We start from the raw sequence: 21125 nt of genomic DNA on the forward strand, positions 1-21125 counted from the left end.
TTTACCACCAAAATACCACCAAAATACCACAATACTAAATTACTGCCAAATCAGGAATTAGCCCCAAAGACAAAATCTACAACAGTGCACATTCGAAAGTCTTAGATAGTTTAATGTACGTCACAATTGGTCCGAGCCCAGCAGAGGGAGACTAATTGAACAAAAGAAAGGGATCTGAGCCTGGAAGAGGGGGGTCCAATGTTAAACTTTTGTTTTGAAAAGGATCTGAGCCCGGCTGAGGGGATCCAGGATGAACACCCCAAATTGAATTCTAGAAAAAGGAAAAGAACGTTTGTGTGTTGTTTTTGGTATAGCAGTCCCTCTGCGTCAAGAGACTTGCAGGCGGTAAATAGACCTGGACACAGAAGGTCCTGAACTGAGAAAATGGAACTGTATCTCATGCCAGAGAAGGAGCAAAGAATGGGTGGAACCCTCTCTTTTTGGGGGCCTGACTCTGGAGGGTTTGGAGGTACAATGGAAGAAAAGAGTAGAGTCAAAAAGCTATCCTGGCCGGAGGCGTGACAGGGGGTCACAAGGACCTTGCAGAAAAGCTAGGATGCTGCTAGCTTGAAAAAAGGGAAGATCACCGTAGGGTACAAAAATACAGGGAGGTTTATTTCAACAGGAAGACATATTTACAAAAAAGATTTAGACCGACAACGACCTCTTGTCCTGAAGACAGTTCGGTACAATCCTGCAGCGCTGCTCCACTCCATCTAGCCACTGCCTTTGCCAACAACCTACTGAACCAGAAACACCAACTAATGTGTCGACAGTGTTAATGTTTTGTGATTGTAAACAATACATGGAATAGATTGTCACTACATGTACTAACCCACCAATATGCAAACTACTACAGTACCTCAGTATGCATATGTCATGTGCCACGGCACATCACATTTTTTTGTAAATATGTCTTCCTGTTGAACTAAACCTCCCTGTATTTTTGTACCCTACGCTCACCAAAGCGCTGAACATAAGATGGAACAGTACAAACATGTAGTGCATTAACGATGTAACAAACAATGCAGGTACAATGCTAAAGGTGAGACAGAGCGGGCAGAAGATGGGTTTGAAGACAGATCGGAAAGATATGGGAGGTAGCAGAAGAGCAGATAGCAAGAGGCAAAGAATTCCAGTGAAAGGCAATAGAGAAAGAACAGAAGCGGGAGGAAGCACATGGAGGTGTGGGGACAACAAAGTGGATTGTGTGTGGAGAGAGTGAGACAGGGAGTAAAAGGAGATTAGAGAAGAAAGATAAGATGGAGCAAGGCTGTAAATGCTTAAAGGCAATAGATTGAAAATGAAACAAAGGCTGAGGTTCAAATGGTAGAATAGAATCAGGTAAGAATGAGCAAGCAATCAAGGCCGGAGGAGGAAGACAGAAGAGATGGACAATGCCAGAGTTGTAAATGGATAGAAGGGGAATCAGATGGGATGTAGTTAGACCAATTAAGAGAGCTGAACATTAGTCAATCATAGAAACGATTTGGGCAGATATAAAAACTTTAGAAGCGTGGAAGGAAAGAAAAGGATGAGAGCGATGAAGGTTGAAAAAAAGAGACAGTTGGATGCAGTAAGAGCGATATGCGAAGGGAGAGAAGAGTCAAAGAGTACACTGAGGTTCTGAGTAGAGGGAGAAAAGGGAAGCTATGAGGGGTGAAAGGAACGGAAGGGAGAGGGGGAAGGGAAAAGCAGAGGATGGAAGAAAGAAGAGGACGTCTGTTTTAGAAGGGTTAAGATGGATGAAGTGCCAGGACTTCCAGGACTGGACGGCAGAGAGACTGGCAGAAACACAAGCCTAAAGAGCTTCTTAAAACTCAGAAAAGGGAAAAAGATTTGGAAATCAACAGCATAGAAGTGACAGGATAAGTTAAAAGATGAAATGAGGGAGGAAAGAGGAACAGTATAAAGGGAAAATAAGATGGACTGAGGACAGATTCTTGGAGAACTCCATATAGGAGAGAGTGGGGTATTAGAGATGGGCAGATCAGAAAGGTAGGACTCAAACCAGGTAAGAATTGAATCTAAAATACCAAGAGAGGAGAGTGTAATAAAAAGGGTGGGGTGGTCGATGAAATCAAAAAGGCAGGCAAGAAGTCCAGAAGAATCAATCTAGAAGAGAGCTTATTATGGCGTGTGGAGTGCGGCTTCGGTGGAGTACGCAGAACGAAACCGGATTGGAGTGTTGGTAGAAGAGAGCGCAGATGGAGAAAAGAGAAGACATGGGAATAGACAATTCACTCCACGAGTTTGTAGGGGAAAGAAAGGAGTGAAATAGGTCCGAAGTTGTAGGGAAAGAGGGATAATTTTTTTTAAGATTGGGATAACAGTAGGCTACTTAAAAGTGAAAGGAAAGACAAAAGAGGCAAGAGAGACATTGATAAGAATGGTAAGATAAGGAAGAAGATGAGGGTATATGGTAGCTTTATGGGAGATATTGTACATTGATGGATCTTGATGAAAGACTGAAATATTTACTTGCAGGATCATTTTGATAACAGGTTCTTTTACAGGGTTTTGAAAAAAGATCAAATACATTTAAAGGGCCATTTATGGAAGTTATTAAATAAGTTGAAATGTGTTATATATGTGTTGATTTCACCATGTGTTTATCAGCGGGTTTCTTTTGCATTCTATTGAATTATTAATTATAAGGGGGAAAGAGGCATTCTTTACATACCTTAAGTTATTGTAACAAAGTTTTAAGTATTAGAAAACAAAGGTGTCTTCTCATCCTACCTGCCTGATGTCTTATAATACTCACCAGACAGGTGCACTTAGAACAACTGTCTCCAGGGGATGGAAAAACTTGTCCATTCTCAAAGATTCGTCCATTGTAGTTGCATCTCCCAGTACACTGAGGGCAGCAATCTCCAGGTGGGGTGATGGGGTGTCGACAAGTGACTGGTGGACATGTCATGGGTACACAGGTTACATCACCATTCTGCAAAAAGACGGATAATATATGTCAAATATTAACCTTTATAGAAGGACGCCTGCTCTTGCTGTAATTGGCAGGGAGCCTAATGCCTCATCATGCTCTAATGTCCAATCAGCACACTGCCCCGTTCACTCAACACTAAGCTTATCTCTTTTTCCACTCCCCCCCTGCATGTTTCCCAACCAATGATATGTGCCTCTGCATCACCCCAGTGGACAAAGATGGCCCTCAAGATTTATTTCAATACCAGGCAAGTGCAGTGAGTGCATCCATCATCAGGATCTGTAAATCTCTCTCCGTTCCTGCAGTCCCTCCCATGGAAGCTGCAGTCCTCGCAGACAGGACATCGGCATGTGTCCAGGGCTGGGTGGGAGCACAGCGTCTTTGAACACGTCCGTGGGCCACAGGTCACCTCTCCCCTCTGAAGACAAAAGAATTAAAGAAGATGATGTACCTCATCAGTGTCCCAGTGGATGCCAGCCTTCTGTTGTAGGGAACATCTCCTAGAAGAAGAGTCATTTTAAGTAGACACAAAGCATGTGTCTCCCCCTGTCTTCCATAGGATAACATCGAGAACAGGTCTATTTGTATCCTTCCATTCCACTCCAGCAGTGTAACTCGAAAGATAAGAGCACATTTTTTACTTACCAGTAACTTTGTTGCATCTCTTCTCTTGAACATTTACCAACACAAGTATTTTACCTGCATCAGATGCATTCTGGGGAGAAGCATGGTGACCTTTGTGCATATTTCTTGTAACTTGCTTCTATTTTACTGCATCATTAACTTACATTTCTTTATTGATTTAAGTCACTTAATGCATTTTAAGAACCTATGGTGACTGTATATATGTTTATTATTGAGTGTTTTACGATATTTTCACCTGGTTGTTTATTTATTTGTGTGTGTTTAAGGCCTGGAATAAATATAGTATATTTTTACATTCCTGTGTGCACTCATTGTGGACCGCTGGCCCCACTCACACTCTCCTAAGAATAGCGTTGACTGCTCTCCATTGTTGCCTTGATTGGGTTTTGGCTAACCTCTTAGAGTTCCCCTGTTCACTATTACTAGGGTGGGCTCCTAAAATCAGTACACCAGGCCAGATTCTAGAAATCCATCTTAACAGTAACATTTACCTGGGGGGCATATGGGCTTCAAACTAAAGAAGAGTACTGTGCAAATACAGAAAACTATATTATTACGCAACACTGGAGGAAGTTATGAGGTCTGGTAGGAAGGATGGTGGAGCTTCCTATTTAGCAAGTAAGTGAAGATGAAGCAGAGATTTGAAGAGATCCATAGTCAGACTGGATTTAATTTCGTTTTTTTTTTAAACTCTTATTTATCATTTCAAGTTTACAAACTTAGATCATTAATAAAGAAAAAAATATGGGTTAAAGTTCGATTAATCGGTTACATTTCCTATTCAACAAGAATATAAACATATTTAAAACTGTACCACTGAAGTATGTTCCAAAATTATCAACTATAAATAACCCATAACAGAATTACTATTTATACATGAAAAACAACAACCAGACGATACACACACTACATTACTAGACAATACAACACCACCAATTCACATTAATTTTCCTATCAGTTCACATCCTTCTAACCACCCTTCACCTCTATTTCATTAAAGGGTCCCCATATTTCAAAATACTCATTCTACCATTTCTGTTTTTGGGCTGGATTTAATTGTGATGGTCAGGGAGTGTTTGGATGGATTTACAGAATCAGCCTTGTGGACAGATTCGGAGAGGCCACCTTATTCTGGTGAACAGGGAAAGACACTAATGTCTATCCGAAATCTATCAAAGGAGTGTGATGGGAAAGTAAGGTTTAGACTTAAGATGGTAAGAGTGGTGAAGGGTTCAGTTAAGCACACACAGAGCACTCATAATACAAGTTAGGCGGAATGGATAAAAAAAAACAATTATTTACACCTTGAACAACTCTTAGCAAACCACTGGTAAGGAACAAGTTACTTACCTGTAACTGTTGTTCTCCAGCATGGGTCTGGCATGGATTCACATGCTCAAGAATATTCCCTGTCGTCAGGCTGGGAATCCTCGGTAAAGAAAAAATCAGTATCAGTTTCGTTTCTGAACGGTCTTTCTTAGTAGTAACCAATCACTGGTCTCTGGGTCATACCGCCCCCAGCCAATGATTGCCCTCTCTCTAAGCCCCTCCCCTGGCAGCCATCCTCAGATTTGGTAGCACGTAAAGTGGCAGTAGGACCAAGTGAAGAGCCGCAGAGGGGTAGACGGGAGGGTTCGCATGTGAATCCATTCCAGACCCATGCTGGAGAACAACAGTTACAGGTAAGTAACTTGTTCCTTTTCCAGCATGGGGTCTGGCATGGATTCAAATGCTCATGAATATAAGAATACATAGCAGTACACAAATGCACAACCACGGGAGGTGGCAAGGCTCAACATTAAGCATTTCATCAACTCAACATTAAGCAACTCTTACCTCCTCACCAGGCCCACCTTCAGACGAACAGGTTGCGCAGCACCGCTTGGCCAACCCTGGACTCCTCCCTGGAATCCTGGTCGACGCAGTAGAATCTCATGAAGGTGTGCGTCGACCTCCACGTAGCAGCCCTGCAGATGTCCAGCAGGGGCACACCAGACAAGAACACTGTGGTAGCAGCGATCGTTCTGGTCGAATGGGCTCTTGGACGGCCGGGCAACAGTCGGTTTGCCAACCAGTGACAGTGCATGATGCAGCCAGAGAGCCATCTGGAAATGGAAGCCTTCGAGAGGGCCTTCCCTTGGTTCACCCCAGAACACGGCTCAGAGCTCCAGGACGTTGATGTGGCATGCCCTTTCCTCCAGGAGCCAAAGGCCTCTTGCGTGGAGATCTCCAGTGTGCGCTCCCCATCCCTCCAGGGAGGCATCCGTCGTCACCGTTTCCTGATGTGCCGGGGTCTGAAAATCTGTGCCCGCCACCAGATGCGCGGGTGCCCCACCACCAAATTGCTTGGTGGAAGAACTCGTTGAGCGGGATCTTGTCCTCGAAGCTGCCCGCCGTTTGCATCCAATGGGCATCGAGGAACTCTTGTAGAGGGCGCATCCGCAGCCTTCACAGGAGCACCAGGTAGATGCATGAGGACATCATGCCGAGAAGGGACTTGATGGACCTCACTCTGGCCACGGCCATGGCCAGCAGGCGCTGCACCCTGCCCAGGGTGACCTTTGTCCTTTCCTCTGACGGAGAGGCCAATCGCACACTGTATCGAGCTTGGCCCCCAGAAACAGTGCAACCTGCAACGGAACCAGGTGGGATTTCGAGAAGTTGATGGAGAATCCCAGATCCGTGAGCAGTTGGACGGTCTTCGCTGTGTGCTCGACGGCGAGTTCTCTTGTCCTTGCTTGGATGAGCCAATCGTCCAGGGTAAACCTGGATCCCCTGCAGGCGCAGCTGCGCCGCCACTGGTGCTAGGCACTTGGTGAATACCCTGGGCACCGACTTCAATCCGAATGGAAGGGCCTTGAATTGGTAGTGCCGCCTTGGACCACGAATCTGAAAAACTTCAGTGTCCTTTTAGAATGGGGATGTGAAAGTAAGCATCCTCCAAGTCCAGCGATGATCGGAAGTCGCCTTCCTCCAGCTGTCCCAGCATGTGCTGGAGGTTGACCATCCGGAACTTCTGGGCCTTGATGTATTTGTTTAACCGACGCAGGTCCAGGATGGGTCACCACCGGCCTGTCTTCTTTCTGACGAGAAAGTATCGTGAGTACACTCCGGAGCCCCGGAGCCTCTTTGGGACGAGCTTGAAGGCTCCTTTCTTCAGCATCGCCCTTACTTCCAACAGCAACTGGGGGACATGGTTTTCCTTCCTGGCCACGGGAGGAATGCAGGGACACTTCTTTAGGAATTCAAGAGTGTGCCCGCAGGCCAGGGCATCCAGCACCCAACGGTCGGTGGAGATGGACTCCCACACGCTGACTAACTTCGCCAGCCGGCTTTCCACCGGGGTGCTCAGGTGGGGGCCAGACGCTACGGGCGGTTCAGTCCTGTTTGGCAGCGGCCTTGCCGCCTTGGCCTCCTTGGTGATGACGACGAGATCCTCCTGACTTGCTGCGTCCTCTGTAGGCCTCTTGTGACGAGGAACGGGTCGCCTGGTGGTACGTAGAGAAGCCGCCGCTGAATCCTTTGGAGGCACCTTGCTTGCCTCCAGAGTTCCAAAAGGGCGGCCGTCGTTGCTGCAAAACCCCCAAGGCCCGGGTCGTCTCCGTGTCGGTCTTGATGGCCTGCAGCGATTCGTCCACTGTCTTTCCAAAGAGGTTATTCCCATCGAAGGGCATGTCCAAAACTCTGGTTTGCACATCCTGACGGAAATCTGTTGCTTTGAGCCAACCACGCCGTCGAAGAAAAACACTGCTGCCCAACCTGCGGAAACTGGTGTCAGCAATGTCTGTGGCCACCGTTATGGCGTGGTCTGATGCCACCTCGCCCTCCTGTAGGATCTCTAGGGCCTCCGCCCTCTTGTCGTCCGGGAGGAAGTCCAGCAGAGGAGCTATCTTAAACCAAAGCTCCCTGTCGTAACGGGCCACAATCGCTAAGGCGTTGGCCGCATTAATCATCGTCGCTGCAGACAAGATGACCCGTCGCCCCATAGCGTCCAGTTTCTTCCCCTCGCCGTCCGGGTTGAGGTGGAAGACGAACCGCAGCCCCTGCCGCCTTCTTCTTGGCTGCCGCCAGATGACCGAATCCGGGGTTGGCTGAGCCCTAAGGCACAGAGGGGCGGAATCAGGGACCCAGTACTTCTTCTCATACCGGTCTCTCTTGGCAGGAGTCGTGGACGGGTTCTTCAGGAGCGAAAGCCCCTCGTCCCAGATGTCATCTAGTAATGGGACCGAGAGGACCGTCTTCCTTTTGGCCTCAAGCCGTTGATAAAGGAAACCTTCCTTCTTCTGTTCTTCGGGGCAGAGCGAGAAGAGCTTGGATGCCCTGGCAATCATGGCGTGGAAAGAGCCAATTTCATCGGGCGGGGAGGCCCGAGGAGGTGGTGGTGATGGAAGGTCCATCCCGTCGTCACCACCGTCGTCATCCGTCCCCGTCGTGTCCTCCCTGAGATCAGGGGAAGGGGATAAAGGAAGCGAGGGCCGCGCAGGCTGGAAGGGCGGGGGGGGATGAACTCTTCTCCACTTGTTTGGAGGGCTCCCCGACAGGCCAGGTTCCGCTGGATCTTCCGTCGGGGGTACAGGCAACCTGGTCCTTATCTCCGTACATAAGGCCTGGATCGCCATCAAGATGGCTCCCGAGTTGTCCTGGGGCTCGGGTACCGGCTGCGATGGGCGCGACGGTTGGGGAGTGGAATCCTCCGCCTCCACGGGAACCTTGGCGGCGCCACCCTCGCTCTCTTCGTCTGCTTTGTTGGGATCCCTCCCGTGGGACCGGACCTCCTTGAACTTCTTGTTGAGGGCCTTCACAACCCCAGCCAGCTCCACCTCAGAGGCTGAAACTGTGTCCGTGATAGCCACCGGCCCCCCCTCTTTTTCCACCTGGGTTTCTCACGGGGGTCTTATCGATGGGCTGAAAAAAGGATTCCCTCCGCAGAGGCAGGGAAACTCTGGGCCCCGAGGTCGCCTCCACTGGGGTAGCCTCCACAAGCTTTGCCAGGGGCGCCACGACTCCCTCGATAGAGGCCTTAGCCGGGTGAATCAGGGCCTTAACGACCTTAGGCGCGCCTGAGGCCTTCACCTTGGGGGGAGGGTCATATGCCGATCCTTTATGGTCCGTTCCGACAAGTTCTTGCAAAAAGCACAGTCCTTCTCCAAGTGCGTTTTGTCTTTGTGCAGGCAGTAGAGGCATCTAGAATATTCGTCCTCCTTGAATACATTCTGCAATCCGCATCCAGGGCAGTTCCTGAACAGCTTGGATCCGGCCGTCGAGTTTCCTTTGTCCTGGGCCATGTCCACGAGGTAGGCCTCAAGGTCTTGTGGAATTCTCCAAAAGAGTAACTCAATGAGATCTTCACCCTTGAGGGCGTAGAGAAATCCGAAATGGGTCCCCGTTGATAGGAAGTAGAAACGGTGGAGATTGAGGCTCGATTGACCGAAAAAATGAGATTAAACTCCTTGAAAAATCACAAAACGCAATAAAAGCTCGAGAGCTATAGCACGAGTACTCCCAACACTTGAACGTGCGGTAAAAATCTGAGGATGGCTGCCAGGGGACGGGTTTAGGGAGAGGGCAGTCATTGGCTGGGGGCAGTATGACCCAGAGACCAGTGATTGGTTACTACTAAGAAAGACAGTTCAGAAACGAAACTGATACTGATTTTTTCTTTACCGAGGATTCCCAGCCTGACGACGGGGAATATTCATGAGCATGTGAATCCATGCCAGACCCCATGCTGGAGAAGTATTATACTAAACATATAACACTATTACATACACATTTACTTTTGCGGTGATCTGGCTTCAAGGCACTGGCACTTTATTTGTGAACACATATCAGCATTAGAAAACTGTAATGTCGCAAGTGAAGAAAGAACAAGGTATTAACCAATTTAGAGAAGTAATATGTAAGAGAAGAAAAGAGCTAATCACAATACACAATGTTATAATTATCCGTGTTGACACTTAAAAGTCCTTCCATTGCAAGTAGAGATTAGGCCTAATGCCCTTAGAGTCACAAACCCCAACAGAGCTCCTTGCAGAAGGCTATGAGTCTTTAAGGTAGTCTGAACAAGTATTGCCAATGCCTGTAGTCAGTTTGTAAGTGTTTCAAATGTGGAGAACAATAGAAGTAAAGTTCTTGGGAGACCCTCTCCCACTCCAACCACCTCAGGGTTAGCCCAGGGGAGGATCTTTGACCAGGATTTGATCACGGTCAGGCAAGGGCAAGGACTTTATGCCATTTAAACCCTATGGTGGTAGGGGGGATAGGAGCAGGTATGTTTACTCACCCCCTGTACTTCAATTCACTCAGGGACCACTTCAGAGGCTTCTGAATTCACAGGACCCCAGTTCTCCGTGTCTTGGCTCTGTTGAATAGGGTATAGGGTATAGGGTATAGGGGTTCGCTAGTGCAGAGGTCACTTGAGGCATCAGGTTTGGATCTGTCTAGTCAGTGGTTCTGCGTTGTGGTGAAAGAGTTCCTGGCACTCAACCTGGCACTCAACAGCTGATAATGCTGGCATGAGGAAGAAAGGACGCCACATGTTTGACAACCTCAGAGGATCCACAGGACACGATGCAGGTGGAGATCTGTGATGGCCACTGCAAAGAAATTGTGGAACTCGACCCTCATGGTGGAAACAACAAAGCTTTTCTTGGCAGGCCCCTCTATGTGCTGGAGAGCTGCAACTGCAGGGGGTGGCCTCTTGTTTCACATGTTCAGGGTCTCAATAGTCTCAATCTGAAAATGGGGTGGCAAACGATGCAGCAAGGTAGCCCATGAGGAAGCTGCATGAAGCCCACAAAATGTTTCTGGGACACCTCCAAAGTCTTGCAGGCTTTCCCTGGACAAGGGTTTAACATATAGGGCAAATACAGCTCTTGGAGGGCCAAAGGACAGGAACAAATCTTGTGGCACAGCCAGTTTAGAGTATTGTACTTAATGCAACAGTGCACGCAAGAATAAAAATAAAATGGTACATAAGTATCCACTGCCGCGAGCCCCTCTTGGACACATCTTGTTAGTATCCACAAAGTTATGAATAGCAAAGCTATAGGGACACAAAGTGTTTCTATCGCACTTCATAGTAAGGTAATGTGTGCATGAAAAATAAACAGAATTGTACTATAGAGAACAGAGTTCCCCTGCACTGATTGCTATAGGGACAGATCAGTGGCCCCAAAACAGATGAGATTAGCAAAGCAAGTGATGTGAAGTAAAAAGTCTTCACTTTCCTCCTAAAGTTGGTTTGGGCTTGATAGCAAAGCCCCATACAGGGAAAACATGTATGTCCCACCATTTTAACAATGCATGACCCACGACTGATCGATTCAAGAGTGAAAATAAATCGGAGGCCTTCTAGAGGGGTTCTAGCTCTCTGAAACCACTTGGTAGAGAGGAAGGGGACAGGAAACAGCTTTTTGATGGTCACAGGTGAGGAGGCTGTTGCTACGTGCCACATACCTGACATTGACACTGCTCACATCCACCACTGGTTGGGGGGAATATCTCACCATCCACATGGTCCAGACCTTCAAAATGGCAGCCTAGATAAACAGGAAAAAAACATTAAAGATTCCAATTGTTTATATTGTAACAAACTTGGTCTAATGAACTGGTTGTTGGAATGTACTACAAATATCCAATGGTGTCATCCCATCACTGGACAGCATTTTAAAAGATTCAGGGGATCGTTATGACAACCAATTCTGACCTGGAACTAAGCTGCAGTGTGGGAATATATGCTTCTAGACCAGCAGGGTGAAGCACCCTGGGCTAAAGAAATTGAGCTAAGGCAGAAATTGTGTTCTAGCACCTTGAAGCATTTTGTGTGCTCAATGGAATTACCAATAAGGACCTCAGTCCCAAATAACTGGACAGACTCAAAGAATATGGCAACGTACTACTCAGATTTAATAAAGTAGGGCAATCTGGGGAACAACAAACTGCAGTTCACACACTCACACATTAGTTTCTGTTATACAGAGGTTTTGTACTCCAATGTATGTCAACTATGACGGCATTCTACGTGGAACACTGTAAAACATGTATATCTATATATCATAAGTATTAGTCAATCAGGATTCCAACCCCAACATGGTACTGGGACTACACTTATCGATTTAAAGGCACAAATAGATGAGCTACGAGATAAAGGTAAAACAGCCCTTCTCCTTCTGCTTGACCTCTCGGCCGCATTCGACCTTGTCAACCACAAGGTCCTGTGCAGCCACATAGATTCAGCCGCTCACTTCTCCAAAGAGGCTATAACCTGGATTGAGTCTTTCCTTAGCGATAGGATTATGAGGGTGTTCTCCCCCTTTTCAGCGGCAGACCCGATCCCCATTATGTGTGGAGTACCCAAGGGGTCTTGCGTCTCCCCTACCCTATACAACATATTTACTAAGCCCCTTTTTGATGATTTGGACCTTCTTGGTATCACCTACACTAATTATGCAGATGATACTCAGATTCTCCTCCCACTTTCCGGGGATTACAACAAGGATTTGGCCTTGGTAAATAGGGTGTATCTCATCATCCAGTCATGGATGGCAACCCACGGTCTATGCCTGAATGACGATAAAACAGAGCTAATCATCCTGGGTACTCACTCTAATCTTAAAAAATTAGGCCAAGACTACACCTCTTTTGAGATCGATGGTAACATCATTAAGGTGGCCAAAGAGATAAAGACACTAGGCTTTCACTTGGACTCCACCCTCTCCTTCTCCAAACAGGCATCGGCCACAGACTACACTTGTAAGCTCATCAGAGCAGGCAAACACTTTCTCTCAGATGAAAACTGTATTATCTTAGCTAGAGCCCTTATTCTATCCAGGCTCGACTACTGTAATGCCTTATACATAGGTGCTAACAAATCTATCACTCATAGAATTCAAATCTAACAAAATAATGCCTTGAGAGCAGCTCTCGGTGTGCCTAAAAGATCTCACATATCTAAGATAAGGCGCCAAAATAATTGACTTTCCACCAAAAATAAAATCTGCTTAAAAGGTGCATCCCTTACTCATAAATCTATTAATAATAAAACACCCTGTTATATTACAAACAGATTCCTAAAGAGAAGCTCCACCGACCTTCAAGAACAACTATTGCTAACAGCCTTATTACACCGAGATTTAGGCTGGCTAAGGCCGGGGGCGGCAGCATCCCTGTCCGTGCGGCACAACTAAGGAACTCACTGCCACATCTTTTACGAGAAGAGCAGCCTTATCTCAAATTCAGAACTAATTATATCAAGCTACTGAAGTCCTCGGACAACTAGTTTCACACCAGCTTATACTAGACACCCACCTCCACCTTGCTTGTGCATATTCCCCAGCCAGGTGTCTATTTGTACATTTTCACATTTGTCTAATTTTCTTTTGACCTATCATTGCCTGTATATATTCCGTTTTGTTAATAGTCTGTATCCATGTAACTTAAAGCGTTGCATAATCTGTACTGTTGCGCCCGGTTACCATCGGGTTTGGTGCGCATTATAAATGAATAAAACAAACAAACAAACAAATTAGTAATATTACTAATAACAATCAGGCACACCTTCAACCACCGCTGAATAGTATAATACTGAATATAGCAAAATAACAGCAATGGGTTGGCCTGTGTAACATTGTATAGCATGTTGCCCCATAGACTCTCTGATTGGTTAGGTATCTCACTCAACCTTGGACTTTCAGCCTGTTAACAGCACATAAGCAAAACAAAACCCAGGTGCCGAGAGAAAGGTCAGACTACTCCCCACTTTCCCCAATTAGTCCATCATCTGCCAGGCCCCAAGCCAAGGCTTCTCATTAGTCGTTGACCTTGCAGCCTGTTCTCTGTTCTGGGACATTTAAGAGAGTGTAGGTACACCATTATCTTTGTCTAGAACTTAATGAATAGCCCTTGTTTTCAACTTCTGAATCATGTGTGAAGAGACCATGAATGTGTCCATTTTGACCTTTTATTTACTGCCGACGTCCATCTTTCCATTATGGACGACCTAGCCACATTTTGTTTTCTTTTGCAGCAAGCCTCTATATGTCTCATCTACCTTGCATTTCTGCGTATATACATTAATTTCCTCCCTACTTACTAATTTCTCTGGTGCATATGATTTCTTTGTATTCAATTACATGTTTCTTTTATTACTTCAGTTATATCTTCATTCTTTAAGTATTTGCATATCATTTCAGTGCGTCTTTGTGTCTTTCCTTCATGACATCACTCTGCCCTCGTCCAATTTCACTTATAGCTCTTCGATGTCAATGGTGTGTGCAGACAGCCTTCTACCCTTTCAGTGCGAGGGTACATTCGGTACGGCTGTCTGAGTGCATGACGTCTCTCATACACTCGATGTGGTATTGGGATTATACCTCGTTTCCCAGATTGGACTCTTCTTCTGCTGTTCCAATATGATGGAGGTGAGGGGGCGGGAGCTAGGGATTATGTGTCCACCTGCTCCTCTATAAAATCAGTGCTGCTATTCCACATCACAAATAACACATCATCTTTGATAGAAAGCACAGCTTAAAGAAATCCACTTACACTGTTTAGCTTATCAGTGACCTCTCAGATCATGGACAAGGGAAAGGGGAACCAAGAGAGGGGGCATTGCCATGTCCCCTTGCTGACTATTAACTCATGCCTTGGGCTTGTCTACCCATCGAATACTTTTACTAAAATCCAGGTAAGTTTTCGGAATGACCAACTAAGTTTTCACTTGAGTTGTCATTTATGACCAAAATGTATTCAGTTAATTGTCTGTACTTTAAAAATATATATTGTGGGCATATTGATAACCTGATTGGACTATACTGTTCAGTGTGTCAAGAAAACCAACCTTACTTATAACCATACAGGGTCAGAACTCACTTTTGACCAAGTTCTGCGTTTTCTATCCTCATTTCAGGGAACAACCAAGAAAACAACTGACTTCTTGTTAGTTCTATCACCAAACCATTTTCTCCTGCCTTTGTGAACTGTTTCATCTCTGCTGGGGAAGGGCAAATAGTTGCTGCAAAGGAAATGTATCAAACTGACACTGCAGAATTGTGCCCTGTGACAAATGTAAGCCTTCCAATGATTTGATGACATGTTTGCTAGGCGCAAGGACATCTCTAATCTGAGAAACTTTTAATAGATATATGTAAACACACACAGTGATAGGGATGTCAGTTCCCCAGTGCTGCAGGTGTAAACGTGGGTTGCATTCATATCATAACTTTTAAACAGTTTGCTTGGAAGTTTGGCTCAAAGCACCACCCTTTTTGGGGCTTCTGTCCATGCTCAGAATCTCCAGGGTTCCATTATCAGCAGGCATATTCTTCAGGGGTACAAATAGGGCTCTGCATCAAAACTCCATTTTCTTCTGAGGCAGAGACCTGACTATCTGGTCTGGCTGGATAATGGTGGGGCATAATTAGACTTGTGCAATATCATTCATTTGCCCTGAGACCACCCATATAAGAAGGGCATTAACTTGAAAGACAAATGCCAGTAAGAAGCGAGTTTTGTTAGAAGGCTGTCCCGATTACTCGTAACCCTCCATCACATATGCCTGACTCACCTTGGCAGATCGGACAGTCGCAGGGCCCCATCACTGGGTGGGGACATGGTGCCGGGGAACACAGCTTGCGTACACACTGCACAGAACCAGCCTGGGAAGAGACCGAAGACGGGAACAATTATACATCTTTAAATGGTACCAGGTTTAAGAAAAAGGAATAAAGGCAGGTCATCCCTGATGTCATACGATGCAAAGATAAGTGGTGGACTGTATGAGGAGCATACCTTGAATTGTCTTGTATTGTGCGTATACATGTGAAATTTTAGGTGTTCTGAGTGGTGACCGGTGCCTGTGAAAGGCCAGTAGGGCTGTGGGGAAGGTTAGTCTTGAGACAATATTTAGACTGTTTTTTCTTTTTTTTTCTTTTTTTCAAATCTCTTTATTAGTATGTCATTAAATTAAATCACAGAAGAATCAAATACAGAAAGGAATAGTGAACCAGAGAACACAAAATTATTCAATTAAAGAACATATCAATAAACAAACAGCATAATCAAATGATCCCCCCCCGACATACTAAGAACATTTTCATTTTTGTAAACAATAAAAGAGCAGAATACAACAGTCAATAAAAACATTTAACATAGAACATACACAAAAACACCAACAACACACAGACACCAAACCAAATCCCCCAAAAAGTATAATAGTGAGAAGAAAAAAAAAAGAAAAGAAATATATTTTTCCCCTCTTCTTTTCCCCTTCCCTATCTCTTTTCCTTTCCTCTTCCTTTTCCCACTACACCATCTCTACCCACTCCTCATACTAATCTACAGCCTTTATAGTCAATCATACAAGGCATTGAATGGACCCCAAAACAAATTGTACACCTCTTCCTTGTCTTTCACTCTAAATGAGAACTTTGGTCTTTCTGAGGCACCAGATTGTAAGGCAAATTTCCCGATTTGCCTATAAAATGCTTCACCGCTATCTATATACAAGACTATACCCATGCAATGACAGTAGTTAACCCCCCACTAATTATACATTGCATGGCATGGCAGCCTTCAACTATGCCTGAATGCAGTGCATTGCTACCCTTGTCCTGTCCCAGTTTTGAATGGGATTTAATTACTTGTTATAGAAATAAGCTTATGACCTACATAATGAACAACGTTACATTTAATCCAGAATCTCTAAAAAAGAGAAATGCTCAACAAAGGATTAACAGCTTCCCACATCTCCACAATTATAATGTAAACAGGTCTAAGCATAGCAAATCTCAAATATATACAAAAATGAAAAACGCGTTTACAGGAATTATAAAATGTTTCCTTTCTTTGACCAAAGATCTACCAACTGGTAAAATGCATAAAGAGAAGGCCAGACGATGAAGAGAATCTACAATAAGATACAGGGAAACACATAGGAATGACACTACTGGCTTAAAGTGAATGAGAAGCATTACAAACAAAAATATATAAAAGGCCTATCCCTTGAATTAGCACCTGGAGCAGGAGCAGAAAGTGTTCTGGTCAAGCTCTCCTCTGTTCACACCACAGGGCTGGTGCAAGCACTAGACAAGGCAGGCATTCCCCTAGAGTGTGACAATTGTAGGGCAGAATGAAGAACATTTTAGGAATTGATTGTGTCGATTACTACAATGTGATATTTGCAAAAATCATCCAGTTTGCAGCTACCACCTTCCAGCCTCTTTGGGGGACACCTCCCGGATACCTTGTCCTATGTCCCACATTGCACCCTGTTAGTAAAGATTTTCTTTTTGCCAACTTTCCCTCCATAGTTTTATATGGAACCCCATTCTTCCTGCTTTGTTTTTGATCCTGTCCTGACTTTTGGAATGGAAGTAAAGCCTTCAGCTTCAGTTCCCATGCCTTTTGCTAATTTGTTATGGGGGCGCTAACAAGTTTCCCTTTTGAATTCTGGTATTTTTAACATTGCACACAGAACAGGCTCGGACAGGCTTATAGGGCAATATTCCCATGGCCGAACCAAAAACACTAAATGCTTGTGTGGGCGAGATTTTGGGGTCAAAGTGGGGCACTTTATTGGACAATGTGGGCCAGTTTGATGAGTTAATTCACTATGCAGCTAATAGTTTTGACCAGTGTTGCTGAATAAATATTCTTTAAAATGTACAATTTGCATCACATATTATCAAAAGCCTCCCCCTTGGGTACTATTCAAAGAGTGTCACAAAAGGAATGAATTCCCATTTGCAACCATGGGTCACTTTTCCATTGGTGCCCGAGACAACTTTATGCGCCAGTTCGACCCTGACAGTGCAGTACAATGGGGATACATTTGTATCACCATAGCTTTTTACACATGGGATTTTTGGTTACTTTTATATGTGCCTAAAGACAAGCTGGTGGCAGCAGTTATATTTTTACAATTTTTGCATTTCTTTTAGTATGGACATTCGGGTTTACCACATATGGCTAATAAATAAGGCTAAAGCCCTAAAATGGCCGTGCCATTAGATTTTTGCTTGTTCTTTGGCTATATTGTAGTTTGGCCTTCTTCCTGCCCTTCCAGGTCAATAAATCCCTTATAAGGTCAAGCACTTGCCTGGGAAAGCTGCTACTTTTGCGGGTTAGTGAGCCTTTGTGTATGTGTGTGGCCCAGGAACGAGGCTCGGACTGCCTAGTCCCAGTCCACATCACTGATGCCAGAAAGTTTGTTACTGGGGTGGTTGTGAAACCATTAGTTGTCCCTGATTGGACAACTACTGACTGTTTGAATGGTGCAGATCCTTACCATTGGAAGAGGACTCCTGCAGTCATTCTTGAGATGTACATTGGAGCCAAGAATCCGGCAGTGACCCCGCATCCTCACCAGTGACTGGCCATGCGAAGCCCGGATCATCTACCTGATCTCAGCAGATCCATGTTGGTGCTTCAGCCCTTGGACTAGTAGAACTAACTAGTCTCAATGCCTTCTCAAGTATCCAGCCCGCCAGAGCCTTCAGAAGTGTCCCTCGACTGCCAATGGATTGACAAGTTTCCTCATTGGCTACCTTGCAAGAATCATCGCTGTTCCGCTTCAAACCCACAATTTTGGTAGTTTCCAGCTTGTGCCATAGGTAACCTTCTCTCCACATTTCAGCTTCCTACCTTGATGGGAAGCAGTCCTGGAGCAGCTTCTATGACCGTGACTGGAAGGACACCTGTCGTTGCCTGCAAATAGTGATCATCACTGGAACTCACATTCCTCCAACCCACAAAGCCTCTTTAAGAGGTCGGCATTGTTGGAATCTGCATTTGTTCATTTACAAGAATTGCATCTTGCAGTTGCATCCGTCCAGAAGAATCCTTGAACCTGCAACCCATGGACAACTCTCACCCGTGGACAACTCTCACCCGAGCAGATGACAGAAGATCAACCTCCCAGCAAGCCTCAGATAATCCATTGAGACATCTGGGAAAATCTGAGTCAGGGGTTTAAATAAGCATACCTCTGCCTGCACATACACCACACCCCGTCCTTCACTGGGTACGGAGCCCTTTGTCTCCTATCTCTCTTTTACTTACCCTTGGGCACCATGCCTGGGTCAAGTACGCTGCCCCTGGGTTAGCTTTGGGTCAGGAAAATAGGAAACAACTTACCTGTCTTCTTGTAAATTGTTGCTGAACTTTTAAATAGGTTGAAACTATTCACCACAAGCACATTGCATCTCTTTAAAGAACTCTTAGCTTTGAGAAACCTTTTGGGCACTAGCACCTATACATCTTAGGGCTGGATTTCTAAAAAAAAGGGATATTGACCGTTCTGATCATTTTACTGCAACACTTACCTGTTCCGCCGGTTAAGTTATTTGTGACTGCTCTCCATTGCTACCTTGATTGGGTTGCGGCTAAACTCTCAGTCTCCCTGTTCACTACAACTAGGGTGCCCCTCTAAAATCTGTCCACCAGGTCAGATTCTAGAAATCTATTTTAACACTCCCCCACCTTAACCTCTTGCTCACATTTTCCCAGGGCTACCCACAGAATTGATGCAACCCCCTTGCCCTAATCCCCTCCATTTTCCCTGCCCCCTCAGCTCCCAGTCCACTTGACCACTTTCCAGACCCTCCTCTCTGTACTGCACATTTATTGGACGCTCTCCCTGTCCTGATCCAAGCTGTCCTGTGCCCTTTCATTCACCATGAATTGGGTCTGGCTAGACAGAAGTTCTGCACACTGGTGATACGATTACACATGTCTTCAAGCATGACGATGCAGGCACCTCTGGACAGAGGGTGTCAGGACGTGATGAGACCCCTAGGACACAGCAAAGACTGGCAGCAGCGAAGATCACCTCAATCAGGAGGTGGCAGATGATATGCACGGCTAAAAAGAAGACACAGGTCCAGTAAAGCCTCTCTTTGTGCAGGAGAGCAGCAGCTGCAGGAAGACTGGTCTTAGGCCACAAGCGAGCAATCAGCAGAGTTACAAGTTGCCACTCAGACCGGTGATGATTTACAAGGGATGACTTAGACAAAACTGCTCATGCACACAGGATCGTTCTGGTATGCTTCCAAAGGCTTCTTACAGCAGGATCCTCATGCAGAGGTCTGGACTGGTTGATCCCACCAGTCCAAGGGGTGAAGTTCTGATGAGGGTCTTCTTTGGATCATTGCAGGGACATACAGCTTCACCAGGAATTGGCTCGAGGCAATGCTGGCCATCTTCAGCTGCAATCTACAGGACTTCAGAAGGTGGCTCTGTTTCTTCAGGTTCCTGACTGCAGTTGACAAGCTGGGGAATAGATGCAGGGTTTGTATCCCAAATTCGTATTTGGGTTGTCCCAGGTCACCAATGGCAAGGCTATGCACAATTCAAACTGGCAAGGGCTGCCTAATACTGGTCAGCTTCTTGCCCCATATCTGCCCAGCAACAGAAATCACCTGATTGGAATGTTGATTGGGACAAGACAGTCCCAGCCCCCTCATTCAGCCAGCTGAACACACTGCTGCTTAGCCCTTGGAATTTCAAACCCAAGCCTGGGAAAGAGCTTACTTTGAACAAGGTGGCCAAAGGACAGGGTAAAAGCATTAAGGCACAACATTTGAGTATATGGTTTTTCATACGGCATTATCCAGAAAAAGCATAAAGGTACATGCAGTAGAAATGAAACATGGTAGAAAAGTATCTGCACCAATCAGTCTGTCCTGAACACACCATAAAAGTAGCAAAAAGGTTACAAACGTAAAAATAAAAAGCGATACATAGTAGCTCTGCAGAACCTCCTTCTAAGGTGGTGCGTGCTATAGTAGAACCACAAAGAAACCTCTCAAATGAGACAGAGTCACCCCTGCACTGGTAAGGACTGACCACTACCCCCAAAAGAGGGGAGTTGAAAAAGGGAAGTAAAGCTAAAATACTTTACTTACTTCCAAAGGTCAGGGCAGGGTTCAAGCCATAGTAAAAGGTTGGGGGTTTCCCTGATGTTAATGGAGGGAAGCTGCAAAAAGAAAACATCTTTCCTAACGGGCATAAATACATTTTAGAAGTTCTGCAATCTCAATTTATGGCCACTGTACTCTTTTTGCATTTTAGCATGTATTTCCTCCCCTTTTATTTTTTTTATTTTAGTGGCCAGAGCGACTTCTGCTGAAGTTTCGCTGACATCACATGCCTTTTGTTTTTCACTCCTTAAGAGTGTATGGTCCTGGGTCACCCATTCCATCTCTCTGGCCAAGACAACTCCATCACTGCCACCTACCTTCTCAGTCACCTGACCCATGAAACGTGTGTCAGTTGAGGCTTTCACAGCCACTTTCTCTCTCCCTCCTCCTCTTCTGGCTGACTCGCATCCTGACACAGCCCGTTACATTCTCCACTTTTCTATCTCCGATACTCTTGATGCTCGTGCCCCTGTCATGAGGATCCGCTTGAAGCCCAAAGCCAAGTGCAACTCCTGGTATGAATCTGACCTCATCACCCTTAAACACAAGTGCTGGGTGGCTGAGAGGAAATGGCTAGCTTCTTGCGCATCCTCTGACCAACTGGCCTGCCGCCT

General features: G+C 45.5%; 1 protein-coding gene across 1 annotated transcript in view; it reads right to left on the minus strand.

Annotated features, from left to right (window-relative positions):
• Positions 1-21125, minus strand: part of KCP (kielin cysteine rich BMP regulator) — an 823409-nt gene that overhangs the window by 132042 nt on the left and 670242 nt on the right. The window contains exons 38-41 of the mRNA XM_069629543.1: positions 15159-15249; positions 11051-11133; positions 3192-3365; positions 2768-2947 (exon numbers count right to left, since the gene is read on the minus strand). Of these exons, the coding sequence (XP_069485644.1) occupies positions 2768-2947; positions 3192-3365; positions 11051-11133; positions 15159-15249 (528 nt within the window). The remainder of the gene's footprint in view (positions 1-2767; positions 2948-3191; positions 3366-11050; positions 11134-15158; positions 15250-21125) is intronic.

Source organism: Ambystoma mexicanum, chromosome 12 (assembly GCF_040938575.1).
Source record: "Ambystoma mexicanum isolate Mex_15411 chromosome 12, UKY_AmexF1_1, whole genome shotgun sequence".
Lineage (NCBI taxonomy): Eukaryota > Metazoa > Chordata > Amphibia > Caudata > Ambystomatidae > Ambystoma > Ambystoma mexicanum.